This window comes from Pleuronectes platessa, chromosome 5 (assembly GCF_947347685.1).
Source record: "Pleuronectes platessa chromosome 5, fPlePla1.1, whole genome shotgun sequence".
Taxonomy (NCBI): domain Eukaryota; kingdom Metazoa; phylum Chordata; class Actinopteri; order Pleuronectiformes; family Pleuronectidae; genus Pleuronectes; species Pleuronectes platessa.
The window spans coordinates 28,532,986-28,560,975 of record NC_070630.1 but is presented as its reverse complement, the minus strand read 5'-3'; the positions used below and the strand labels follow the sequence as shown (position 1 = coordinate 28,560,975).

At 42.7% G+C, this 27,990-nt stretch overlaps 3 protein-coding genes across 4 annotated transcripts in view; 1 reads left to right on the top strand and 2 right to left on the bottom strand.

The window, feature by feature from the left end:
* Positions 1–8: 8 nt before the first annotated feature.
* On the bottom strand, positions 9–17,550 carry slc37a4a (solute carrier family 37 member 4a). Its single transcript, XM_053423425.1, has 9 exons — positions 17,226–17,550; positions 16,497–17,094; positions 15,890–16,122; positions 14,960–15,203; positions 5,171–5,329; positions 4,996–5,081; positions 4,040–4,153; positions 3,816–3,954; positions 9–630 (listed from the first exon to the last, which is right to left on the bottom strand). The coding sequence occupies exons 2-9, from the start codon at positions 16,642–16,644 to the stop codon at positions 464–466; spliced, it is 1,290 nt and encodes a 429-aa protein (XP_053279400.1). The 5' UTR covers positions 16,645–17,094; positions 17,226–17,550; the 3' UTR covers positions 9–463.
* A 442-nt stretch (positions 17,551–17,992) lies between these two features.
* cfap45 (cilia and flagella associated protein 45) lies at positions 17,993–22,056 on the top strand. Its single transcript, XM_053423616.1, has 12 exons — positions 17,993–18,014; positions 18,137–18,238; positions 18,936–19,048; positions 19,249–19,384; positions 19,481–19,651; positions 19,749–19,927; positions 20,124–20,253; positions 20,401–20,547; positions 20,693–20,806; positions 20,943–21,136; positions 21,295–21,519; positions 21,990–22,056. The coding sequence occupies exons 1-12, from the start codon at positions 18,012–18,014 to the stop codon at positions 22,054–22,056; spliced, it is 1,581 nt and encodes a 526-aa protein (XP_053279591.1). The 5' UTR covers positions 17,993–18,011.
* Positions 22,057–22,533: 477 nt separating this feature from the next.
* The window catches only part of LOC128440781 (clathrin heavy chain 1), a 32,162-nt gene continuing 26,705 nt past the window's right edge, over positions 22,534–27,990 (bottom strand). For both annotated transcript variants that reach the window (XM_053423614.1, XM_053423615.1), the window contains 2 exons: positions 25,380–25,455; positions 22,534–24,234 (listed from right to left, as the gene is read on the bottom strand). In XM_053423614.1, the coding sequence (XP_053279589.1) occupies positions 24,104–24,234; positions 25,380–25,455 (207 nt within the window). In that variant the 3' untranslated portion in view covers positions 22,534–24,103. The remainder of the gene's footprint in view (positions 24,235–25,379; positions 25,456–27,990) is intronic.

The following is a 27,990-nucleotide window of genomic DNA, read 5'->3' as shown; positions in this document are numbered from 1 at the left end:
ATAATGGATTGAAAAAGTAGAATTTATTTAAGCCTTTGTGTAAATATTGTGTCTTAATTCATTCATGATTAATTATTACGTTAAAAAAAATAATATTTTGTATAACATACAAGTTTCTGATCTAGGTTTCAGTTTTTTCCTCTGGGCTTTGTAATGCAACAGTGACCTCAGGAGAGGAAACGTTTCTATAGTCGTGTCGCTACCACATTCCATTACATGACATTCATAATCTGTAGTCACGTAAATTCCACTGTTTACATATTGTAAACAGTAAATGTCAATAAGCAACTTGCAAAACACTTAAAAAATCCTCAACTTTTATGAGCTTCATTTACACCTTTGTTGTACAGCTGAAAAAAATACGGAGGTATAAAAAAAAAATCAGGTAAGAACAATATTTAAAGACGGTTGGCTTAAATAAGGCAGTTTCCTCTGGTTGCAGAGGTTGAGATGTAATGGTGTTTTAGTCAGCCTTCTTGGACATGTTTCCCATCTTGGTCCGGATGTTGCGCAGCAGGAAGAATCCGACAGCGGTGACACCACAGACGATCTCTGCTACCCAGAAGGCCATTTCCCAGCCGTGGAGCTTGGCGATTGTGCTGAATGGAAGTCCGGACAGGAAGCCACCAACTGAGGGTAACAAAAAAATGTATCTGTTGTTCACTCCCAAAGATGAGAGAAAAGAAAAACTGTAGAGCATATTCTACTGCACTGACCTCACTGTGAGATGTTTAGATACAGTGGCCCTAAATACAAATCATAAATCACAAAATACAACCAATAACAAGTAAAACACAATAGCAAATAAAACAACTGCAGATAAGAAAAAATGACAGATACGAAAACAAAAGCAAATCAATAAACACATTTTTTCAGAAATTCCTTCCAGTCAGGCTGTGGCTGAGGGTTAGAGTGGTCGTCCTCCAACCTGAAGGTCGGCAGTTTTATCCACATTCTGACCCATCTCCGTGTCCTTGGGCAAGATGCTTAACCCTGAATGGCCCCCCATAGAATAACAAAATGCTGCGAATAGATGAACTGTATGAATGTGTGTGTGAATGGGTGAATGTAAAGCTGTACTGTAAAGAGCTTTGGACTGGTCATCAAGACTAGAAAAGCGCTATATAAATACAAAACCATTTACCATTTAAAAGATGGACAGTGCATCCGTCCAATCAGTGACAAGCCTTGTCAATATAACTTAATGCTAGCCTGGATGCCAGACAAATTTAGCCCCGCCCACAACATTTGAGGTCGGGTAGTGTGGTCTGGCATCGCTCCGTTGGGGAGAAACTATGCCCGAACAGAAGCTGTTTGGACCAATCAAATTGTCAGGGTGGGCTTTATACGATGATGGACAGATGATCAACAGTAACGTAATCAATCACGTGACCAAAGAGCGCTTGGGTTGAATTCGTTTTCAACAAACATGCCTGCCGCTGGAGAGCTGAGATGTGTAGATGCTGCCATTGAGTCTGTTTTAGAAGACATCGATAGCGCATTCATTTTGAAAGAGGAACAGAGAAACACGATCAAGGCATTTGTAGATCAAAAATATGTTTTTGCCGTCCTTCCTACGGGATTTGGAAAAAGTTTCATTTATCAGCTGGCCCCGATGGTCGCGAAGAAGATGGGACACAATGAAAACCCAGTGGTCATTGTGGTTTCTCCTTTGGTCGCACTCATGGAGGACCAAGTGAAAGAGGCGACCGAAATGGGCATCACGGCGATGCAACTCGGCGTGCACGACGAGGTGGACATTACCAGCGGTCGGTAGCGACTCCCCTCGCATAAATACCTGCAGTTTAAGGAGCGGACCATTTTAATAGACGCACCAGTTCCCTCGCTTGCGGACCAGTGCAATAAGACACCTGCTGTACAGCCCCGACACAAGGATAGGAGCAGGAACTACGACCGTACGCCGGCTGTGCGGCATTTCTCAAAACCTTACGGACCGAACAACTATAGTTTAACACCCCTTTGCCAGCGGAAAGAAGCTGGTCCCATTTACTTTGCTTCAAGTAGCGCGGAACGGGAGTCGCTATGTCACGTTAACCCATCAGACTTGTCTCGTGGTGATTTGTTTGTTTATTGTATTTTAATGTTTGTGTTTGGTTTTATCGATTAAAATATCGTATACTTAATGTCATTCCAGTTTTACGATGTATTTACGGCTACGATGAAGTGAACAATAAAGAGCCGTGTGACATCAGTAGAGAAACTATGCGTCTTGTTTGGGGAAGGGGGGGGGGGGCTGTTACAATAGGTGTTGATGTAAAGGCCGGTGCATGCTTCTGCAACTGCGTCGGCGGCTTTTCACGCAGCTGTGTCGCAGGACTCTTTGCCATTCATGCTTCCCCAAGCTTCCCCAAGCGTTGCGCCTCTTACAAAGCAATTCCCCGCCAGAACACTAGGCAGAGTAATGTTTTTTGTCGAAGACGACCTTAGAGACGCCTTCTATCTTCTTCGTCGATTGTTTAATTACATAGCCACTGCGGCTCCTCGTAGCCTTTTTCTGGCGGACAAATCCGCCAGTCAGTGTCGGGTTATACAAGCGATCATACTATCGGATCTCTTCTGCCAAACGCTCTTCTATTTGGTCCATATTCGTTCTTCTAAATCTTCCGTTGTTTCTGCCGGTATTGTGGGACATGAAACAGGAAACTAGACTCCAGACGAGATGTAGTAAGCAGACCAATCACAAGCCTTGCGGGCTGCGTGAGGCTCGCGTCGCTTTGCCGTATAGTCAAGGCCGAATTATAGTCGGGTTGCACGCACGCACACACGCAACACGCCCCTTTCGTGCCCTCTGGCGGCTTGCGTGCGTCCGCCAATTTTTCTAACTATACGACAAAGCGACGCAAGCCTCACGCAGCCCGCAAGGCTTGTGATTGGTCTGCTTACTACATCCCGTCCGGGGGCTAGTTTCCGGTTTCATGCCCTACAATACGCGGAAATCCCGGAAGATTTAGAAGAATGAATATGGACCAAATAGATGAGCACTTGGCAGAAGAGATCCGAAAGTATGACCACTTGTATAACCCGTCACTGACTGGCCGATTTGTCCGCCAGAAATAGGCTATGAGGAGCCCAAGTGGCGATCTAAATAAACAGTCAATGAAGAAGAAGACGTCTCTTCTTTGTGTGTTTTGTCTTTGAAAAAAAACGTTACTCCGCCTATGGTTCTGGCGGTGAATTGCGTTGCAACACGCGCAGCACGTTAGAGAAGTATAAACCAAAATGAGTCTGTCGATGCAACTGTGTGGCCTTCCGCGGTTGCAGTCGCAGGACTATAATTCGGCCTTTAGAAAAATTGGGCGACGCACGTAAGAAGAGATACATAAGCACGTAAGGGGCCCGGAAGGGCTCTTGCGCTTGCGGGGCCGTGAAAACGCAGAAGCATGCGCCGGCCTTAAGTTCGCTTGAGTTCTGTTGACAACAACTATGCGTCGCTTAACATACGGCAAATACTACGTTGCTCTGATTGGTTGTAGGTCTATCCAATTGAGCGAAGAGGCATTTTTTTCTTCTGGTTCGGTTGAAACACGCCCCATAATCACAGCCTAATGGAGCGGTATCAGACTCATATGACAACGTCAGGCTAGGTTAATGCTGCTCGGTTTTGTAATTTGTTGTGTTTTCGCACTTAAGGGCCACCCTAATAATGCAATATATGAAGTAAGAGTAAATAGGATTAAAGGAAAACAAATGGTATGTCATTGTATTATTAGCATTTAGGGATAGTGTTGCTAACAAGCAATTCACAATAGCTTATACAGGCTCCGCATGAATAACTGGCTTGAAAATCAACTTACTGTTGGCCATCAAGGCGACAATGGCATGTGATGTCCCACAGTAGTTGGATGGGGCGCTCTCATTGGCTATAACTCCAAACAATGCTATTGGTCCGTAGGAGGAGAAACCGAAAGCAGCACCCAAGCAGAGTATCCACACCTGAACATGAGACATGAGAGTCTGATACATGGTGTGCCGCATTAAAGAATATGTCATTACAGCGTGTATGTTCAGTGATAGATACCTTTGAGCTGTCAGCAGCGACTGTGACTCTGAACAGGTACATGGACACAAACATTCCTGCCATCATGCAGTTCAGGATGAAGTGGCGAGGATTGCCATAGATTCTCCTGCCTTGCTGTACAAAATAAAGATTAAATAAATGTATGGGTTTTGCTATATACACAGAATCACTTAAATATCTATTACATATGAACAAAAAAAAAGGTGACTGGTCAGTTAATGTATTTTTATTTAACTTACTGGATAGATAAGAGTTATTGTTAGAATTGATTGACTTGGATTGACGTAAAGGCCAAGGCCATCCAGGAATATTTCCTGTGTTAGTTTGCACTATATTTTTCAATTTTGTATTTTGTGGATTGGTGGGGCATGACATGAACTTGTGGATCCAGGATTTTTTTAACTTTATTTAAACATGGTAATAATTAGTAAACCTCTGAGCATCCTTCTACTTGAAGTTGAACAGTATTTACTTTGTGTAGACACTACCTCCATGTAGGTTATGGTGCATAACACATTATCTTTCTTTGCAATTGTTCCTGTAATACATATTTTTCTGTTGTAAGTTTATGTGGTAAAAAGCAACTGGAACAGAAAAACATACTGAAAAGGACACACTGTTGAAATGTCGACAGGTCTGTTAAGTCTGTATTTGACATTTCAAAAACCCAAATCCATTTCCTGCAAAAATTCTATTTCCTTCATTAGGTTGGGGTATATGTGGGGAATTTTATTTGCTAAATGGTTCAATGGTCAGTTCAAGAGCTCAAAGCAGATCATTTAGGCAAATATGTAGAAGTAAATTGTTTCAATATGTGAAGCAGATTTTAATTTTAGTAAGTCAGTAAAAATCCTTTGGAGCTGTCAGTGGGCTTTTATAATAACTGCATCAGTTGCCAAAATAAAACATAAACATGCAAAGGTGAAAAAGTCCATCATCCAGATGTTCAAACTCACTTTGGCCACAGCCTTGTCAGAGAGGTAACCTGCGGCGAGACTTCCAAACAGACCTCCGACTTCCAGGGCACTCATGTATGAGCTTCCTATGAAGAACAACACAGTGATTCACAGGAAATAATGAGCTGCTTCTCACCAAAGAGGAGAAGGCATCTGCTCTATCCCTCTGTCATACCCATGAGTGTAGACTGGCCCTTGTCCTGGATGAGGAACAACTGGCCCCAGTCGGTGCAGGCCGTCTTCACCCCGAACACCACCAGGTACGACACCGACAGCAGCCACAGGTACGGAGACAGCAGGAACTCAGAAAGGGTGCTCTCATCACTCGAGGATCCTGAACAGGAAACACACAGAAAACAGTTATCATCATGGCTCTTGTGATGTCTCAATATTCCAGAGAGGGAATTTTTTCAAACTTGTTACAAATATTAAATTGGACTCAAAGATGAATTGATAGAATCTAGTTGTCAAAGGTCAAGGTCACTATGACCTTACAAAACAGGTTTATGTTCTTTTGAATTTAACATCGGAGGATTCTGAAATCCAAGATGGCTGCATGTCTTTTGTCTGTGTCAGGTGTCTGTCTTGTTTTATTGTTTTTATTTGGGATTTTTTAGGATTTTTTAGGATTTTTGTGCTGATGAACGGTCAACTCTCAAAGGTCTGTGGATTATTCATGTTTTTGTCTGCTTTGGAAGGCTGCTCTGCCTCTTATGCTTCGGCCTGTTCCTTCTGATTGTGGATTGAGTTGCTAGCCATAGCCGTGGCCTGTTCTCAGCTTCTTGGAACTGCAGTGTTTCCCCTACCATTGTTCAGGCCTGGCGGGCCGCCAGGCCAACGAGCGCCCCCGCCAGGCCAACAACCGGCCAAAAAAAAATAAAAAATAAAATACTGCGCGCGGGTGTCGCGCGTGCGCAGATGATGCCCCTAACGGTCAATCTGACAGCATTAAGTTAGATAATCATTAGCATGGCACCACCAAAAAAACTTAAAAGGGATGAAGGACAAAAAGATATTTCAAGGTTCTTCCTAAACACGGTGCCAAACGAGAGTACAGGTGGGGAAGAAGGGCGAGTGACAGGTGTGGAGGAACAAGTCGGAGGGGCAGAGGTGAGAGATGTCCGCGAGAGCAACCAACCGAGCGCTAGCAATAGCATCGGTGACCGAGATAGGGGCAGCAAACACCGAAAATCCGGCTGGGACCCAGACTGGCTTAAAAATCCCAAATATAGCCAGTGGCTATACCAGACTCAACATGGTAAGTTACAATTTGTTGTCATTTTTTATTTTTTTATTTAAAGGAAATATATAGCTTACATTAGCCGCGTTTACATGGACACATCTGAGGTAAAATTTAGAGCAGCCGCAGTAGTTCGCCATTGGTCCACTGAGTTCCGTCGGTACTTTTAAGCACACCGAACTTAACCGCTGTCAAGGAAAGTGGATTTATTGCCTGATTCACGTCTTTGTTATCACTCCTTAAAAGTAGTCCGGTAAGCGTGTCCGGTTGCTTAGCGAGGGGACATGGGTGTTTATTAATGACGTGTTCGCGTATCGTAGTGTCCGCGCGCGTCCGAAATAACTGTAAATGAGTAGGCTACTACTAGTACTTTTGCAGGCTGAACGTTAAAATACTTCTTAACTTAGAGAGATGGCATCTGCAGTAGTGCGCAATTGGACCTTCGAGGATTCCTGGTCACTAAATTCGCGTAAGACCACTCTCTCCCACCAGTCTTGGCTGCGGACTCGCATCCAAATTCCTCTTGTTTGCGGCGGAGCTTAGGGTAAATATAAAGATCTGACGAGAAATTGACGTTGCTGCGCTGTGCTGCTCCTTCTTAATTGAAGGAGCAGGCAGAGAAAAGCTCTCTCCTGCTGTGCTTTCATTAAAAGGGCTCAAAAGTCTGGTTCTGGAAGTAAAAACCCTATTCATTTTTCCCATTGAGAATTGGATTATTAGCCATAATATCATAACCATCCAAGCTCACCACCAGCTATCTCAATATGTATTGGTGCGTTATGCTCCTGTACATGAAATTAGTTTATATTAAATCAACTTTGTTTTTAGAAAAACACTGTTTATTCTCCGGCAGAAGAACTATACCACGAACCGATCGCGTAAATGCGACGTCTGATTGGTTCAGCCCGCCATTACCATGAACATTTTCAAATGAGGTTTTGAAGGAGAATTATTTTTTTTCGATAAAATTAAAATAAAATAATAATAGACTTTCTGAATTGAAATATTTTTCGTTTACAGGAATGTTCTGTCGCATATGCCGCCAGCATAAGCAGGCTGTAAAGAGAGGATCACCCCAAAGGGTGTTCATTGAGGTCCCCTCTCAGACGTTCAGAAAGGATGTCTTGGACACCCATTTGAGGTCAGAACATCACAGTGCAGCGTTTAAGGCCCACACAACTTTGGTTAAAGGTAAGATTTAATCTAATGATTTGATTTCAGTGAAAGAATTTGACAACTAGACTTTAATCACATTAATGTGAAACTGATGTGTAAGGGCTTATTTTGCTCTTTGTCCAGGTCACTCTGTCACAGCAGCTTTCGAGCCTGTGGTCGTTATTGAGCATGAGGCTGTGGTGGGTGCTTTCAAGTGTCTGTACTGGCTGGTAAAACACGAAATTGCCCACCACACTAACTATCCAGCTCTGCTTGAGCTAGCTGATCTGCTGGGTTGTGACTACTTTGCCAAACTGAAGGTAACTGTATAATATTAACTGGTAAACTGTCAACTGTATTATAATAAGACTTATATAATTTTAATTTTTGTATTTTTCTATATCTCTTTTATTTTCAAAGATAGGGAAATCCACCAACTATAGGTCCCACCGCATGGTTGATGAAATGCTGGAAATACTGGCTGGTGTTATAGAAGCACCAATCCTGCAGGACATTAGAAACTCCCAGGCTGTCGGGATCGAACTGGATGAGAGCACTGATGTTGCTGTGATTAAACAGCTGGATGTACATGTTCGGTAAAAAGATAATGTTTTCTTGTAACAATAATTTAACATAGTTTGAAAAATATATTGCAAGATCAAGCTATGTGTATTTATTTAATTTTAAAACTATTTTATTTTAGATACCTTGATAAAGAGGGAGTTCTTTTTAGCCAGTTTTTGGATTTGGTTCCCCTTCCTGATGGGAAGGCTGACACCATTGTGACTGCCATCCATAAAATCCTTGATCAGAAGGGCATTCCCAAGGACAAAATATTTGGTCTTGGGACGGACGGTGCAGCAGTCATGACAGGTATAAGATTATTGGACTTAAATATATTGTTTTTTTTGCAATTATACCCTCAAATCATTTTTTCTTTTTAAAAATAGGACGCCATAATGGAGTGGTGAAACAACTCTGCGACACCATGCCATGGCTAGTCGCTGTGCACTGTGCTGCCCATCGTTTGGCTCTGGTCTGCAGAGATGCCTCAGAGAAAACAGCCTACATGAAGACTTTCAGGGACCACCTGCAGCATCTTCACCTGTATTTTTGTAACAGCAGCAACAGGACAGAAGTTTTGAAGGCAGCAGCCACAACACTGGGAATCGCTAATCTGAAAGTTAAGGTAAGACAAACCTTAATTTTTACAAGGAGGAAAGATTACAGAAAACTGTTTCATTGCACCAGATATTTCATAGTATTTTCCCTGCAATAATGTATAGGAGGTCAAGGACACACGCTGGCTTTCTCAGCACCAGGCAGTGGCAAACCTGCAGAGAAATCTCCCTGCAGTGCTGACGGCCCTTGCAGAGGAGGTACAACACAATAAGTGCCCTGTGGCAAAAGGACTCTACTCCTTTTGTGCCACTTATCGTTTTGTAGCTGCATTGCACCTTCAGGCTGATGTGCTTCCTCATCTGGCGAGATTGTCAAAGATCTTCCAGAAGGAGGACGTTAATTTCCTCGCTGTGAAAGACCAGGTTAGATTATCCACTGTCCTTGTTATAATGACTATTTGGTTGTGCAGTTGTCACACTGCATACTAAATGTAACTTTGTTTTTCCCTCAGGTACCAGTCACAATTGCCTCAATCCAAAGGATTAAGGAGGCAGGTCACAACCAACCTCCTGGCTCAGCCCTGGCCAAACTCCACCACGACCTGAATGATCCCAGGGGGCTGGGAATGTTTAATATCAGGGCTGAAGAGGAGAGAGAGAGGAGAGGGCAGCAGTCCTCTGGCAGCAGTGACCAGCAATCATTTTGGGGTCGATTTTGCACTCAGGTATTTATTTTTATATTTATTTATATTAGCTAATTGCAACGTGACAGATACAACTATTTTGTACCACAATTATCATAGGATAACAAGTTTTTTTTTTAACAAACTAGGTGATGGAGCCATATCTGCTGCAACTTGTGGAGCAGTTGAACGGGCGTTTCCAGGAACTCCACATCCTTGGGGCATTTAGTGTGCTGAGCCCACAAGCAGCCAGGAAGCTGGATCAGGATGTGCCTGTGAGCCAACTGAAGACTCTCGCAAAAAAGTTCCACCCAATGGATGAGCAGACACTGCTGGAAGAGTGGTCTTCATTCAGAGAACATCTCACTACTGGCATTCTGAAGGTGAAAGATTTTTTTAAGAGCTAGCTTTGTCCCTTATCAAATTTCATCCTATATTAATGTTCCTTGTCAACTGCTCTATCAAACTATAGGACAAGAACCAGATGGATGTAATGAAGGAGCTGACCTCACAGTACGATGAGCTCAGTCAGCTCTACCCCTGTCTGAGCAAGCTTGCTGCAATTGGGCTCACTATTCCGCTCAGCAGTGTTAACTGTGAGCGAGATTTTTCCACTATGAACAGGGTAACACAACTCATTAATAATTTTAGCAAAGTAATTTCTACCTTTAGTCAAAATTTTAAAATCTAATGAACAAAGACAAAAACAAATCTTCACTTTTGGTAGGTGAAAACTGACCTCAGGAACAGGCTGCAGGGAGAGCACTTGGGGGACTGCCTGAAAATATCCATCAATGGGCCGCCTGTTGGAAACTTCCCTTATCAAGAGGCCATGGAGCAATTCTTCCAAAAGCCAAGAAAGATCAAGTGTAGCAACCAGCCATGCTCACTGTGTTCATAATAAAATAAGTGTATTGTAAATAAAATGAGTGTATTGTAAATAAAATTAGTGTATTGTAAATAAAATTAGTTTATTGTTAATAACGTGTTTATTGAATCATTATCAACTTGTGATGGCGAAGCAAGTGTTTTATATGGAAATAACCAACAAATACTCTAGCATCCCGTGAAAAATGTATAACAAATCACACTATCAGCTCTTACCACCGGGCCTAAAAAAAATTCTAGGGGAAACACTGAACTGTGAGGTGTGATTGACTTTCTGCCTGTTGCTGCTGTGGTTGGGCTTGAGGTGGTCTCTTGTACACTGCCTTGGGATCCGCTTCATCCATTGTGCATTGCTTTTGAGGCCTGTTCCATCTACCCTGCTCTGCAGCCTGAGGCCTGTTGCATCCACCCTGCTCTGCAGCCTGAGGCCTGTTCCATCTACCCTGCTCTGCAGCCTGAGGCCTGTTCCATCTACCCTGCTCTGCAGCCTGAGGCCTGTTCCATCCACCCTGCTCTGCAGCCTGAGGCCTGTTCCATCCACCCTGCTCTGCAGCCTGAGGCCTGTTCCATCCACCCTGCTCTGCAGCCTGAGGCCTGTTCCATCCACCCTGCTCTGCAGCCTGATGCCTGTTCATCCACCCTGCTCTGCAGCCTGAGGCTCGCTTCAGTATCCTGCTCGGATACACCGTTTCTTGCCCCTGGTTTTCTCTTTGGGACTGAACTCTGTGCTGGTACTATGTGTTCTCTTTTCATGGTCCTCATCGCTACTGTGATTTTCTCGGATTCTGGGTTAACCTGCTACCATGGGGAGTGCACATCGGGTATTGTGCTCTCTCCTCCAATCATTCCAAACCCTGAAACCAATAACTTGCTCAGTGAACGAAGTGAACAAGTGCTGACCCATTCTTATTTGGATCCTTTTGTCTTTGCACAATGGTTATGTCTTGTTTGCACCTCTGTCCTGGAATCAAACTTTTTACAGTCTGATAAGTCTCTTGTCATGTTGCATGCTAGATTACACTCCAAAACAGAAACACCTAGCAACCCTGAAATTAGTAGGAAAAGATTTCTGTTGCTACTTTTACTCTTGATTTCTGGTATCCAGCCAAATCCTGGTCCTGGCATTGCTATTTGTAACACACCTGCTGAATTTAAGGATAGGTACGGGCTAGGTTTAATACATCTGAATATTCGTAGTCTGCCATCAAAGATTGATATGCTGCATATCTGGGCAAAATCAACTGATGCAGATGTCATTGTTCTGTCGGAAACGTGGCTCAGTAAATCTTATTCTGACAAAGCAATCGCCATCAAAGGGTATAATGTATTTAGGGCTGACCGTCCTAGGAAAGGGGGCGGGGTTGCAATTTATTGTAAATCAAAATTTAATGTAAATGTCCTGCAGTCCAAATCAATCAGTAAACAGTTTGAATTCTTAGCCATAAAACTTGATATTTCAAATGGGTTTTCCATCACTGTTGTGGGCTGCTATAGACCCCCATCAGCTACTGCTGAAGCGCTAACTTCTCTGAATCAGCTATTAGCTGAACTGACCTATAATGAAATAATATTAACTGGTGATCTAAATTGGGATTGGCTAAATTCTAACTCTGATGCCTTCAAAGATTCCTGTGTTTCATTGAATCTTACGCAGCTCATTGAAAGCCCCACACACCCAAATTTGAAGTGTCCAGATGACTAATGTACCGCACAAGTATTCGATGTCAGGTGTTTTTGCAAATGATATTAGTGACCACTGTGTGATTGCTGCAGTCAGAAATGCCAAAGTTCCAAAATCCAAACCTCGTATTTTGATAAAACGTAATATGAGGGCCTTGGTTGAACAGGCGTTCTTCCGTGATTTATATGATTTTAACTGGGATCGTATTGAATTAATTAATGATGTAGAGACTGCATGACAATTTTTCTCTGAAGGTTTATCTTCCCTGCTTGATAAGCATGCTCCCTTCAGAAGATATAAGGTTAAGGGGAGGGATAATCCCTGGTTCACGCCCGATTTAGCCGATCTACTGCATAATAGAAATCTTGCCTGGGCTAAGGCCAGAAAGACACAGTCTGAGGCAGATAAACTTACATTTAGGCAACTCAGAAATAGTTTTACCTTTCTTATTAAAAAAGCAAAGTCTAGCTTTTATCTCTCTGCAATAACGAAAAATTTAAATGACCCTAAAATTTTTTGGAAAGTGATCAAATCTATGTCAGCCACTGATAATCATAGCGAACTCCCACCCTGTATTGTTAATGATGCTACCACTGTAACTGACAGGGCAACTATACTTAATTGTTTTAATACTCATTTTTCTGCCTCTGGCTCCTTATTCTCTCGGTCTTCTTCCACGATTGCTATGCCTGCCCTTAATATTGCGTCTTCTGCCCCAGATGTTGGAAACATGTCTCAAGGCCTTATCTCTGCTGGTCAACCTTCCTTTGTTTTTAGGTTGTTTTCAGTGGAAGAGGTCCATAGAGCTCTTTGCTCTCTTGATATCAGTAAAGCTGCAGGTCCAGATCACTTGGAACCATACTTCTTAAAGTTAGCAGCTGATTTTATTGCCAAACCGCTCCAATATCTTTTTAACCTCACTATCACCACAAATTTTATTCCTGAAATTTGGAAAGTCGCTTACGTCCTTCCCCTTTTGAAAGGGGGGGACCCTACTTGCTTGAATAATTATCGACCCATCTCCAAGTTGTCCATCCTGTCAAAGGTCCTTGAAGGTCTAGTAAACAATCAGTTGAAAGATTTTCTCCATACTAACAACATTCTCTCCCCATACCAATCCGGCTTTAGGAAACAACACAGCACAACTACAGCCTCACTCAAACTCACTAATGATATAATAGACTGGCTGGATCAAAAGAAAGTGTGCACAGCTCTCTTTGTTGACCTTTCTAAGGCCTTTGACACAGTGGATCATTCCATTCTGAAGCAACGCCTGCTTGATATAGGTTTATCTGAGCAGGCTGTTGGCTGGTTTAATAATTATCTGTCTAATAGAAAACAATGTGTTTGTTTTGAAGGCAGCTCATCCACACTGCTAAATGTCTCTACTGGTGTGCCACAGGGCTCAGTTCTTGGCCCGATTCTGTTTGTTATTTATGTAAATACATTGGGCAGTAACGTCCCAAATGCCAAATTTCATTTTTATGCTGATGACACAGTTATATACTGTTGTGGCACCACTCTTGCCGAAGCCCTTGGCAACTTACAAATTGCTTTTAACCTTGTGGAAAATCAGCTCATTGAACTAAGACTTGTCTTGAATGCCGCCAAAACCAAACTGTTGATACTTTCCAATGGCAGAAAAGTGCCTGTGTCTCCACCCAGCATTTTGTCATTGCAAGGGTATGAAATTGAACTTGTGAACTGTTACAAGTATCTCGGCATTTTAATTGATGATCGATTTTCTTTTAAACCACATGTAGAAAATCTTGTAAAAATATTAAGAGTGAAACTGGGATTCTTCTTCCGTCATAAATCTTGTTTTTCTTTTTTTACCAGAAAAAGTTGATCGCTATCACTTTCCTCCCTGTACTTGCTTACAGTGATCTCTTGTATATAAATGCCCCAGCTAACTGTCTGCGCTCTCTAGACACTGTATATCATGGTGCCTTAAGGTTTGTCACTGGTTGTAAAGCCCTCACTCACCGCTGCATCTTATATGCTCGAGTTGAGTGGCCATCTCTGGCAGCACGCCGCCTTATACATTGGCATATTTTTATTTATAAAGCTATCTTGGGTCTGCTCCCCCACTACTTATGTAAGTACATCTTTAAATCCCAGAGCAATTACTGCTTACGTTCAAATGAGCTTTATTTATTAGTTATGCCCAAAGTAAACACTGAATTTGGTAAGCACTGTTTTAAGTTTGCTGCACCTGCTGCTTGGAATGCACTGCAAAAAAACTCTTAAGTTAAAGGAGCTCATAAACCTTGAAACTTTGAAGACTCGTGTGAGAGAAATTGGAGCGGCTTCATACCGCACTTGTTCTTGTTTTGGTGGGAATCCGGAGCTTTAGTCCTGTTGCCTTATCTTAAGGGAACAGGGAACTTATCTTATTTGATCTGTGTTATGTGATTTTTGTGTGTCTTGTTACTGTTGACATTTTTTGTATGCTGCTGTCTTGGCCAGGCTTCCCTTGGAAAAGAGGTCATTGTATCTCAACGGGACCGACCTGGTTAAATAAAGGCAAATAACAAATAAAAAAAATTAAAAAAAACATGCCCTGAATACCTTGAAAGGTCAATGTTACAGTTGCTTCACAAATCAGGATTTTGGTCTTTTGAACTTAATATGTCAAGTCGGTCTGCAGGGAATTTCTTCAGGTTTTGACCAGTTCTCTGATTAGGTTTCAATTGTCAAAGGTCATGATGACATACCACTGTGACTGTACCTAGAGGGACTGAAACTGCACTGGTCGGCAGAGGATTATACTGAGGAGCAGTAAATATAGTTTGTATGTATGTGAAACTTCACACTAAACTCGACATAATGGGCGTAACGTAACATCCTCTGGTGCAGGTGGAAGAGATCTAACTATCTACTTCTAATCATATCAACACATGAAACATCTTAAACCACACATGCTACTTTCACACTTTTTGGTGCACGAGCGAGACACAGCGCACACAGGTGGCATGTGAGAGGCACACTGGGTACGGAGTCCACCATGTCACAGACCTTTAGTCACAACAAGAGTCACATGCTGTACGCACGCACGCACGCGCGCGCACACACGCACACGCACACACACACACACACCTGGGCAATGTATACCGAGAAGAGTGTTGACCACTGTTTCTTATTGTTATGAAACTAATGATTTATTATCAATCCTTCTGTAAAAACTGAGTCTCACCTCCTCTGTTCTTCGTGGCTGCCGCCTCGACATTGGGAAGCCCCACATCCTTGGGCTCATTCTTGATGACCAACAGGCAGATGAAGGAGAAGGCCACACAAGTCATCCCAGAGACGGAGAGTATCGCCCTCCAGCTGTGCGTCTGGGCCAGCACTGTGGCAATAATGGGTCCTAGGCTGCCAGCCAGATTCATGCTGCAGGAGAGAATGGCCCACCACGTCCCAAACTGAGAGGGCTCGAACCACTGACAGTAGACGAGAGGAAATATTTAAAGTTCTGAAATAGCATCATTATCTTAGCTCTGATGTACAGAGGGAGGATATAATTATCGATGCAGTGCAGGGTTGGGATCTGACAGCCAGTAATAACTGGATGAAAAGTCATTTCATGTTTCATGATGTGACAGTCTGTGTTAGTTAGGTCAAACATGGGAAAGAAGAACTTTTCAATTCTACTGTACATATTTCCCAACAATATGTACAGTAGAATTGTATTATCACAAAGTTTTATAAATGATTGACATATATTGTGTTTTATTTTTATGAACTGGGTTGGTTGGTTTGGGAATGGATGGTTCGATGGATGGATGGGTTGGTGAATAGATGATGGATGGATGGACAGATGGATGGGTTGGTGAATAGATGGATCGATGGGATGGTGAATAGATGATGTATGGATGGGTCATTTTCATCAAGCAACAGATATACAAACTACGCTTTTACATCTAATTTGAACCTTTAAAGGTGGTTTCTTTTTAATTCAAAAGCTCTTTCTCAAATATATTATAATTGGACCCAGTTTGTAGTGTTTGTTCAAGGTGCATGATGGAATCTTTTTTTTCTTAATAGCAATAAGCAGGGAGAACTAAAACTAAACATCTTGTATTCAGTATCAGCACAGTGCTACATGATTTACTGTCATTCGGTTCACCTTGCGCAGCACTCGGCCACAGGGAGGCCAACCGAGGCCCTGACCGAGGCCGTTAAGAAACCACAGGGCAGAGAAGACAGCAACAGTGGACGACCAGGAGAAGAAAACGTTGATACCTCCCACCATGAACAGGCCAATAGAGAAGAGCCAGCGGGCGCTGATCTGGTCAGAGAGCACACCGCTGATGAACTTACTGATAGCGTAGGCCAACGACTGACTGCTGGTGATCATACCTGAACACAGGGAGGACAGAGAGCAGGATTTTAAGTCCTAAATATCTTAGAGAGAAGTGACATGTAAAGCTACCTCTTTGTTAAATGATGTACACATTTTTATAACGTATTTAACTTTCCTGGTTTTGCTTTCCTTCTTTGCTTTGACCCTAACCCTTCTTGAAAGGTTTCATTTTGACAATTCATTATTATATTATGTCATTCAGTAGTGGTATATTTTTTTCTTTATTTTTTCTTTGTTGTGAAGAGTAAATAATACCAATTTTCAAATTTGAAAAAGGAGGTATAGGGTTTCATTTAAAAATAATTTTAACACTGAACTTAACACTGTAACAATCAAGCACAAAGTCAATGTAAAACCTAGTCTCTCATACCCAGGTCATCCTTGTCCATCTGAATCTCTTGCATCAGAGACGGCATCACAAAGGAGAAAGTCTTTCTGTTGAAGTAGTAGAGTGTGTAGCCGACAAACATGGCCAGAAATATAGTTAGTCTGTAGTATCCATAGCTCGCTGTAGCCATGCTTGTAGATTTCAGACAGTCCTGACAAAAACTGAGTAAAAATATAAGTCGATCGGTTTGAACGAGTCCGGCTGCTTGTGACAGTGAACTTTGCCTCCGGCTCCACTGCACAGATGTGGACAAGTGGAAGAGGGTTTGCAATCAGCAGGAAGGAAGTTAATGGTCAACTTCTCTTCCCCAAAGATGATTGAATCTGGATTGTTAGCTGAGTGCTGCAGGCAGGCAGGTCACACAGGGCCTGGTAACACAACCACACACTGTGTGTATATGATGTGTTGTCTCAGGCACAGATTATAAAAAAGCTTCTTCTACTTGACCCTGGAGTTCTTGTCCTGTGTTGCTCCTGTTTGTCCCTCAGAGGATATCATGGAAGGAGGAGTCACTCTGATGAGTTTACTGATTCACTGAGGAGTCCAACAGCAGCAGCAGAGCAGGGGGAGGCTCCTCTCTCTGTGAGGAGGCATGGGAAGTGTAATGGTCCGCAACACACCTGAGACACACATTTACTTTCCAGAAAGTGTAGGAAATGAACATTTGATTATTGTCAAAAAAAGATCAACATTGCATCTAACAGATCCTACCTTCCTGTTGATAAATATGAAGTATGACGCTTCCTATATTAGCCACGTTCAGTGAAAGCAGAGCAGCTACCTCCTCACTTCTTTGTGTGCTAAAAGCCGTCTGCTCTTTTTCTGACTTTCCCCCAAATAACTCGGCCTCATGTTGTCACGGTGGAGCTGCCATGTACTTTAAATTAAAAGGTCTCTATAATAAATTATAGGTCTCGCATGTTTTAACGACTTATCTGTGAGTCTCCTTGTTTTTAAGGCTTTTTTATAAGTACTATGATAATAATAATACAGCCATGGGAGCGACTCCTGATGACGGCACTGCCGAGGAGGACACACAGCGTGTGCTGCTTCCGCGTAACGTGATCAACTGGCCCCGCCCATTCTCGATTTCCTCTGACTCAACCGGGCTCGAGCTAACAATTTCTATTTTATTATGTTTTATTTTGAGGATTTATTAATATAAAACTATATAATTCCGTTATAATAATACTATTATTAATAATAAATCAGTGCTGAAACTATCAATCTCAATTTGACGTGTTGTCATTTGTGTAAGTGTCAAGACTTTACCCCCCAAACGTTCTTACATTTTTGTTATTACGTGTGTGCTTATGTGTGTATGTTCAAAGGTTTAAAGGTTCAAAGGTTCAGAGTGTGTGTGCGCGCGTGTATTTGTGCGCGCACGCGCGTGTGTGAGGCAGTCCTGACAACCATGGCCCCTCCTCACATCTGTGTCCCATGGCAACTGACAACACACTGCATTTGTGAGGAAGTGCTGCACGGATCCGAGGAACCATGGTGAGTGCTCGTTGAAAATAAGGATTATCAGCACCTTTCATACATTAATCTGAAGGCTGCGGTCCATGGATGACTGTCATTCATGGTTATTGATTGTTATACATGGATATTCATCCCCACAGAGCCTCACATCCAGCTCGAGGAGAAGCGGTGAATCCCGCAGGTACCGAGCACGAGCCCCCACCTCCGAGGTGGACGAGACCCTGTTTGGTAACACCATACCGGTGAGGGGGGGGGCGGGGGTATATTTAATGATTTGTATTCTATTTCGATGATCTATTTTAGTAATTACTCTACATTATCAACTAATACTTTTGACATCGTATATTTTCTGTGCTTCTTCTTCTGATTTGGCAACAAATGATACTGTAATGTCAATTAGAGAGAGAGAGAGAGAGAGAGAGAGAGACCTATGTGTATGTGTGTGTTTTAAATTTCTTATCACTTAATATACCTTTCTATCTATCATTTTTAATTCCATGTTATTGAATTCTATTAACAAAGATACATTTAAAATAATTGCATGTCTTTAGAGTGAATATGAATGTTGTGTTTGTGATTCCTTAATTATGCTGTGCTCATGATTGTCTGTTTTATTTTGCTTCCCTTTTAAAATACTTTGTAACTTAGATTTTGAAAAGTGCTTTATAAATAAAGTCATCATTATCATAAGCCACATTCACACACTGCAGGCACAGCTGTCAGGGGCAATGTGTGGTTCAGTGTCTTGGGACAGTGTGTCAGGAGCCAGGGTTCCAACTACCAACCTTCTGGTTAGTTGATGACCGGCTCTACCTCCAGTCTTAGTTTATAGCTGTGAGCAGCACAATGTTCAAATCTGTCATCGTGTGAAGTTTCATGTGTGGAGACATCACAAGCTATGAGTGCGTTTGTGAGATGTTGCTGACTGATTCTGTCCAGATATCACCAGACAAATGTGAACACTCAGCCTCCAAGGGCCAGGGTCAAAACCAAAAGATCAAAGGGGGAGAGACGGTTCAAGTCATCACCAAAGACCTGATTCGGAACCTCAGGTAGAAGCACACTCACTGGACAACTCCGAAAGAGACTCCATTAGTGTGTCTGTGTCTACATTTAAAGCATATATGTATAATTTAAAAATAAGATACTGCAGGTTTGAAAATCGTCACAATAAACAACATAAAGGTCATTGCAACAGAGCGGAATCGAGACAAACTGCAGAGATTTAACAACACCACCTGAACATTTTTAGGGTCTCTCTGAAGGATCCTTCAGGACAATCCATTATTCTCCCACCAGCTGAGTTTAAGAGGATCATGTCCACATCCCAGGTTCTCACCCAGGAGCAGTGGATGGAGGCTTATCAGAGGAAGAGGGAAGAAGAAATAGTAGGAAACATGGCAAATCCAGTAAAACAATTGTTTTTATCCTGTAGATAAACAAAAAGACAATAAAACCTAAAAAAAAATATATCCCTCACTCAGAAAGCTGCTGAGGAGAGGAAGCGTCAGATCTTTGAGGCAGACATGTCCCGTAAAGTGAACCCTGCACTCACTGATCTTGAACTGGAGGCTCAGGAGCGGGCGCAGCGATTGGTGGAGCAGGCCACCATCCTGAGGATGGAGCAGGAGGAGGAGATCAAAGAGCTCAACAAGGTAGAGCATAAACATATTTGAAGTGTCCAAAAGTGAATCAGTGACTGGCAGACAAACATGAACATCAGAACCTCTGCCCTCTGTGGGGTGTCGCCAGCAAATTCTGGGCGCTCAGTGCCAAGCCATCTGTGATGCCCAGATCCAAGAGAAGAAGTTGATCCAGGCGGAGATGTCAGAGGAGGAGAAGCGTCTGGACGTCATGATGGAGGTGGAGCGCCGCAGGGCCCTGGAGACTGTGGAGCAGATTGAGGAGCTGAACAAACAGCAGAGGATCAGGTCCGCAGAGAAATACACACAACATTAAAAATGGAATTATTTACATGTGAATGATGTAATTGTATTTCATCATTATTGTTAACATTCTTGTCATGAGATCCACTTTCTGATCGTAGGCCACTGTTGAACAGAAAAAGCAAAGGCCTTCCAGTTTGCTGATGTTATCACGTTTGCATGCATGTGCGTTTCATTCAAGTGGAATGCAGCAGATCTATGACCAAATCCAGCAGCGTCTGGAGGACAAGCATTTGCATGAAGAGATGAAAGAACTGGAGAAGCAGCACGTCCGAGAGAACCAGGAGAGAATGAACCTGCAAGACCTCCAGGTACGGACACCAGGCGGAGACACAACCCACAAACACACAATAACAAAATGAGAAAATACATGTACATGCTGAGGGAAGTGCAACCACACACACACATAAACAGCTCGCTCTGGAATGTATGTCCTCTGACTGGACGTCTTCCTCCAGGCCCTGGTGAGGAAGAGGGAGGAGCAGCAGCATCTGCAGGAGGAGGTGATGCGGATCAATGCTGAGACCATGCAGGCCAAGGAGCAGAGGAAGGAGGAGGAGAAGCTGGCAGATATAAGAGACATGGCATACATCCGGAAAAAACAGGTCAGATCAAAACCAGGTTCTGGATCTCTCCACAGAAGAAAAATCCATCACACGAATTCTCAATACAGTGAAAGTTCAGTTTAACATGTCATTAGCACGAACGTAAGTGTCCCTTTTTTTATGTTGATATTCTTGAGCTCTGCAGGAGCGTGAGGCGGAATTTGAAGCAGAGCAGAGACGAATCAAGAAGGAGAAGGAGCTGGAGATCGCCAGACTGAGGGCAAAGCAAGAAAAAGCCAAAGACTACAAGGCCGAGCAGGTGCAGAAACAAGCTGACTTTTAAAATCCAATAAGCCACGCAACTGCCCAATTATCCTCATTGCACATTAAAGTAGCCTAATAACAGTTACACAGATCCATTGGAATTTAATAAATTTCTTGTTTTTGTTTGTAAGGATGGGCTCCAGGCTCGGAGGAACCAGCAGATCAAAGACAGAGAGTGGAGGCGTAAAGAGAAGGAGCTGGCCGTGAAGAAGGCACAGGACGAGGCCTTGCTAAAGGCGGCTCGTCTGGAGCAGGTCCACTGCAAAGAGCACTTCCTGTCGAAGGAGGCCGGTCGGGAGAAGGCCGAATTTGAGAGGGTGCTGAAGTAAGAGTCCCGACTTGATGTTTCTGTGTAAAGGACGACTGTCACTTACCATATACAGCAGGTTGAATTGATCAGTGTAGTGAACCGCTCTGTTTTACTACCATTTTATTGATAGTGATTCCTCCACATACACTGACCTTTTGCCCTTTTCTCCACAGGGTGCAAGCGGAAGCAAGAGCCAAACAGATGGAGGAGGAGGAGAATCAGCGTCAGAAAGCGCTCCGTCACTCGGAGGCCATCCGGCAGCAGGTGAGGGAACGTGAGCTCTCGGCTGTAGCCAGACGCAGAGAGGTGTTCAAGGAGGCCGACCAGCTGATGGAAGAGGCCCGGCAGAGACGCCTGCGCATCGTCGCGTTCAAGGAGAAGAAGCTGAAGGAGCTGAAGTAAGTTACAGCAGGCTAGGAGACCTGTATTGAACTAGAATGTCACTCAGTAGAGCCCATATATCCACTGAGGCCCAACAGTCCCCTCATGAAACCACATTTAAATTCAGTCTATCTGGATTTTTACTCTTATCCACACTAAATTGTAGACATTAATCCAATATTATTTCTTGAGGAAATTAACAAATGAAAAAATTAAATAAGTCCTATTTCACAATGTTAACGAGAGAGAATACATTATCTGGGATCTGCCCTTGTGTTAATCAACACTGAAATTAAACAAATTCTTCCTTGGATCCATGTTCCGTCCATCCACCAAGTTTCATGGTAATCTGCTAAACTATTTTTGTGTAGACCTACTCACAAACAGATAGGGGTGAAAACATAACCGCCTTGGCAGAGGTGAATACAAGCTCACTCTATATTGAATGTATCCTCAGTCTAAACCTAATGTGTTTCTCTATGTGCAGGGCGACAGGGCTCTCTGAAAAGTACTGCAGTGAAGTGGAGAGGAAGGCGAGGGCCTGCGTACTCTGAGTCAGTCACAACAGCATTTTAGCGAGTGTCTTCGTCCGATTTCTCCATCACATTTTACATGAGAAAGTATTGCAATTACTAATGTGATATGTGAATATATGTATGCACCAATAAAGGTTTATGTTGCACCCACGTCTCCTTATGAAACCACATTTAAATCCAAGCGATATGGACTTTTTATTTGGATCTGCACATACACTTTTAAACATGCCTGAGTTTCTCATCGATGAATTTCTATGAGAAATAAAAGAAAATGTTGAAGAATGCCTTATATTGCAAATTTTAAAGACAGACTTCACCAACATGTAATGGGTTCTCTCCTGACCCATACTACATGTTTTCCAAATAGTTTGGTGGTAATCCATGCATTAGCTTCTGTGTAATTCTGCTAACCGACAGACAAGCAAGGTAATAGACAAGCAAGGTAATAGACTTTTTTGAGACGTTTCACATAAAGTGACCCCACAAGAGACTTGGTAAATTTTTTTGTTTTTATTTACTCTAGTATTTCCCTTTCAGTTAAGTCATGTTCTTTCACTTAATGACAGATCCCCTTTTATTATTAATATGCATGACAACAGAAAGGAATTTAACTTATGCTCGGGTTAAGATGACACTTTACACACAGCTTAAAGCATGTAAGGAAGTTTAGTACATCAAGGTAAATACAGGCTCTTATTTCAGACCATTCTTAACAGAGAACTGGATTGACTGAGATCTAATGTCTTCATCATAACCATCTAAACACACAACCTATAGGAGTGTTCATGGATCTAATCCGGCTGTCCCAAGGTGAACAAAGGTTCCACCAGCCTGTCGTCTTCCGCCTCCATGTTTGTTCTTGCACTAAAAGCAGGAGGAAAACAGGACAGGGGGAGTGGGTGGATGACAGATGGGTGGGGTCTCCATCTAAAAGTTTTTAATTTGTCATGTTCACATCTGTACACACCAAAAAAATAAAAACAAAAGTAATGGTGACCAAGGGAAACACCACAACACCCGGCATACACGGACCTCAGCGACAGGGAGGGTTCAGAGTAAATACACATACGGTACGGTTAAGGGGCTGAGGGTGGAGGGCCCTGGGGATTGGGAGCCGTGGTCCTGTCCTTGCACATACACAGACACAGTCTCACACAAGCACTGTACACGGCACAAGAGGTCACCTAAATACATGGAACCAATGAAGGAGAGCTAACTAGCTATCTAGGAGGGTGGATTGTACAGCCCAGTACAGGCTGAGAGGGAGTTAAAATTCTTATTTAGACCATCAGCTCACACACACACACACACACACACACACACACACACACACACACACACACACACACACACACACACACACACACACACACACACACACACACACACACACACACACACACACACACACACACACACACACACACACCTCCATAAAGCTACACGCCTGTGCAGAATATACTATCATTACTTAGTGTTGCTAGCTATAGCCAGTGACATGGCAATATATTTTCAAATATTATATGTAACCATTTTTCCTCAGAATATACAATGATGAAATGCAGTACAGACAGACGAGACAATGTAAGCTGTTCACATGTTCAGTACATCAAAAGTAAGAGTTAAATTCTTCACGAGTGCAAAATCCAATAATCCTCCACCTACTTCAAAGTTTCGTTGCTGAGCTTTAGCAAGTCCACTTCTGCACAAACCATAAACCAATACAAAAATAACGTAAACATAAAACACAAGAAAAAGAAACATTGTAAATAAGCAGACATAAATATGGAATGTGAAAAAACAAAGAGACATGTGGTCCAATTTTCTTTTCAAAACGATACAAATAAAAGTCCTTCGATGCAGTTAAATGTTATTTCTGATAACACAACAGAATAAAAAAATAGTACTCAAAACCACAGTGGGCTGTAACTTTCTTTTTGGCCCCTGTTGTGAGTAGAAGACCATGGGAAGCTGGTGGGGAACACAAAGAGAGAAGGACAGGTGGAGGGAAGGTCATGGGTCAAGTCATGGTGGGGGTGAAGGTTGGGAGGAGGGTGTTGTGTGTTCACATGCCATAACCGAAGTTGGGCTGTGGCGGCTGGGCGTAGCCTGGTGTTGCTGTGTAGCCGTAGCCGTAGGGCTGCTGGGGAGGAACAGCCACGTTGGGCCCTGCTGTGAGCATGAGCTGGGGTGTGCCTGCAACACAAACATCGAGATGAGTCTTTACAGAAAGCGCGACTCTGGTCGCTGTCAGAAATGTTCTCCAGGTCCCGTCTAAGAACCTGGTCAGACCTGATATTAACATCTGTCCTAAGTGATTCAATCACAAGTGGTCAGCGCTAACTTCGTCTGTTCACATCTGGTATTAAAATACGACCTGAAAGTGTCTCCTCTGATCGCTTGTGATGGATCGCACTTCCCTGCTCTATAGGCAAATACATACGTACAATATTTCTGGTCACGAAGACTAAATATTACATAAGGTCCTGTACCATTTGAGGTGCAACTAGACTATCCCATCCTTCAAATGCAGCAAACAAATTCTTCCTTCGGTCCCTAAAAAAAGCTGGCTCCAACAAGTGGGTCCTTCTTGGGCCAGCCTATTCATCCTATTCATTGCACTTTGACGATGAACCATTTTTCAAAAAGGTAGTGGCGACAGCAAGCGACGATATGTCCCACCATTACACATGTTAATAAACCAAGGGGTGTTAACATTTTCTTGTTGTTTCCAACTGCAGATGTGTTGCTAGGCAACAGCAGTGAGAACAGGACAAGCTGGTGTAGCCGATCACGGAACTCCTCTGACCAGACCGTCTCACTTTGGTTCGGCCTTTGCGGTCTATACAGACCATGAATGAGGTAGTCTTCCATCCTCTGAAGGAGTTGGCTGCTGAACTAAGACACACAGCTTAAGATGTACTACCGAAAAAGATTTTACACGTTTGGAAAAACAAATTTGCAATGGTCAGCATTGATATTGTAGCCACAAACAAATCCAAGTATGGCCACTGAGCCGCGTAAATATACGTTTGATTTATTATGAAACTGTCACAGGTCAGAAACATCAGCTGAATGGCTCGTCCTTCATATTCGGCCCAGGATGGATTTGCGTTCACACAGTGAAAAGAATGTTGCCACCACATCCCAGACCATCTCTGAATGAGGTTTGAGTGATCAGATCTCATAATACAATTGTGTGTAATAACACCTGAACTTAGCACTGACCACTTGTGATGGGATCACTCAGGATGTTAATACCAGGTGTGAACTGATTCTGAATGTCATGGTAAAGGCTGCATCACAGTAACGTGATTAAAACCCGTGTGTGGTCTTTTTACCGTAAACAATGGGCTGAGACTCCGTGGCCTGCTCCTCCTGTTTCCTCAGGGACTCGGAGGCTTCAAGTTTGTCGACCTATGGAAAATAACAACAAGAGGGACCATGTCAGACTTGAGTGATGCTACTGTTGACTGGGCTCTTGAAGGGCGAGAGCTTAAATGCCTGGTTTGTAAAAACTGACCTCTGAGTTATTACACTGGCTGACGGATGGGACCATTCCTGACAGGCGAAGACGAATAAAGTCCAGATTTAAATGAAATCGGGCTACAGGAGGCAGGCCTTGCTAATTTGTTGTTGGGGGCCTTCTATAAGGCAAAAGGAGCAACTACAACTAGAGCTACTGGATACTCTAGGGTGCTTGGCCACATCAGTATCAGATAGGAACCCACTTCTTTGTGGAAGGGATTAGGAGAGGAGACAAAAACAGAGCTACAGGGTAATAATGGTCCCACCATCCAGCCACCCAAATCATCTACACTAAAATGTTGGAAATGCAGAGTATGTAGAGAACCAACCCGCACCAGAACAGACTTATAAGGACCAACACTTATATTTTTCACCCCTCTAGTAAGTTTGTCCACCTCTCAGCAGGATATCAAAACGCTCTCTAAACATTTGTGTACTGAAGCTGAAGGAAAGACACTTTATTTAGTTTTTCCTTACTCTTGCTGAGGGTTAAGGACAGAGGATGTCACACCCTGTTAAAGCCCTATGAGACGATTTGTAATTTGTGAATATGGGCTATACAAATAAAATTTGATTGATTGATGATTTATTAGCTTTCAGCTGCGATCAGGCTTTGGTATTTCTCTCAGTTTTAACTGTGACCCAAACAAAGAAGTATTGATTCTGAAAGCATGATCTCTTAATGTGACTTGTCAACAACATGACAGAGTAACAACGTTATTCAGTGAATCTCCAGCTAGAAAGATGCTTTAAGTGCCTGTGCTACCTTCATTTATGTAAGCCTATTTTACCCTCATCCTGAGACATAGGAGTGTGGTTGTAAGGGTTCTCATGAACCCTTACAGCTTCCTGTGGACTATGGCGCTGTTCCTGTTAATGTTTTAGTTATACAAAGCATCACTTAATCAATGTTTACACCTAGCGTCTACATTACTTTGGATTTTCAAACCCCTGAAACTGAGCTGTTTAGACACACAACTGACTCTATATCAGATTTAGAAAGTATCAGTGTGGACAAAGCCTACCCTGGAGACAAGAAAAAACAAGACATAAAGATAGTACACATTTAGCAGGTTTCTACAGTGTAGAGCAAATTAAAAACCTATTAAATTATCAATTAATTAGCAAATTAAATGATCAAATAACAAATCAATCATATGGCCTAAAGAATGTGAGGAAATTGTGACAAATGTGATCAGCTGTCCAAAACCTAAACATTCATTGTCGCATAGGATTCATTTCTAATTAATAAAGTGAATAAAAGTTTGTGTTTTAGTTGTTTTGGATGATTGACTTCCCAGTCAATAAGAGGCCATACTTTCATTGCAATAAGCAGTAACTATTGAACACATTTTATTGAAACTTGGCGGGAGGGTCAGGTTTAGCCCGAGGAAAAACTCGTTTCATTTTGGAGTCCATTCACTGACGTTAGCAGATCCAGGATTATTTTTCATGTCCTTTGACATTGCGAGGACATTTTTGTGAATTTCTTATGAAATAAAGCAGAGATCTTGATGCAAAAAAGAAGACAGATATCTATGAGTGTTCGTAACTTGGTGCAGTTTGCTGATTTTAAGGGTACTGTAGGGCCTTGGATAAGAACTGCTCTCTGCTGAGTGTTATTCTAGATATTAAAAATATTTGCGGTAAGATTAAGTGATTGTTATCCCATTTGCCTGTTCTTATTCTCTCTCCCCTTTTCTCATTGGCCCTGTGTTTGGAAAACCAATCATAAACATTTTGTAGAGTCAGTCAAGTGTGTTTACAGCTTTACACATTTGGACAATCATTTAGCCAAAACTGCTTGGTCCTCTTTGGTGCTTTAGTGTTTGCTGAGCAGCTCAGAGGCGGATAACGATGGGGAAAGGCCAAAAGACAAAGCTAAAAACAATTCAAAGAATTAGCAGCCAGTAAAAAGCTTCACATGTCATCCTCAGCTAGGACAATGTGCAGATTAAACACTTATGATGATGATGGTGCAGGATAGGCTTTGCTCTTACAGTGGTTTTGGGTTCAGTTCTCTACATACGCTCTAGTTTCATACGACAGTCAGTCAGTCTGGTTAAGCAGGCTGTTTGAAGAGAGACACGCTGTTGTTTTGATTGAGAAGAGTTGATAGACATGCTGAAGCGGCAGTTTAGTTTGGTGACTTCGTGAAAAGTGCATAAGAAAGAAAGAGAAAGAAAGAGACAGAGAAAGCAGAGCCATAGTGGAGTGTGACAGAGGGTGGAGGGGATGATTTTGTTCAGCCAGTTCAAGGTTTCCAGAAGCAGGCACAGCCAACAACGATGTCTCCTAGCCAGGCCCGAGTGCTACTGATGCTACGGGTGGTGGTGGGGGGGTGGGTTGCATGCTTGTTGCTCTTCATGTTATGTAATTGTCCCCCCAAAGAACAAATATTTGCTCATACACTTGAGTTGTCTG

Excerpts from the sequence above, each read along its gene's own strand:
- slc37a4a (XM_053423425.1), bottom strand. The coding sequence starts at position 16,644 with ATGGCTACAGCGAGCTATGGATACTACAGACTAACTATATTTCTGGCC. Across the intron at positions 5,330-14,959 it reads AGCCACGAAGAACAGAGGAG|GATCCTCGAGTGATGAGAGC; the intron begins GTGAGACTCAGT and ends TTTCCTGTTCAG. Across the intron at positions 631-3,815 it reads TGTCGCCTTGATGGCCAACA|TTGGTGGCTTCCTGTCCGGA; the intron begins GTAAGTTGATTT and ends TGTTACCCTCAG.
- cfap45 (XM_053423616.1), top strand. Across the intron at positions 19,652-19,748 it reads AGATCAAAGAGCTCAACAAG|CAAATTCTGGGCGCTCAGTG; the intron begins GTAGAGCATAAA and ends GGGTGTCGCCAG. Across the intron at positions 21,520-21,989 it reads AAGAAGCTGAAGGAGCTGAA|GGCGACAGGGCTCTCTGAAA; the intron begins GTAAGTTACAGC and ends CTCTATGTGCAG.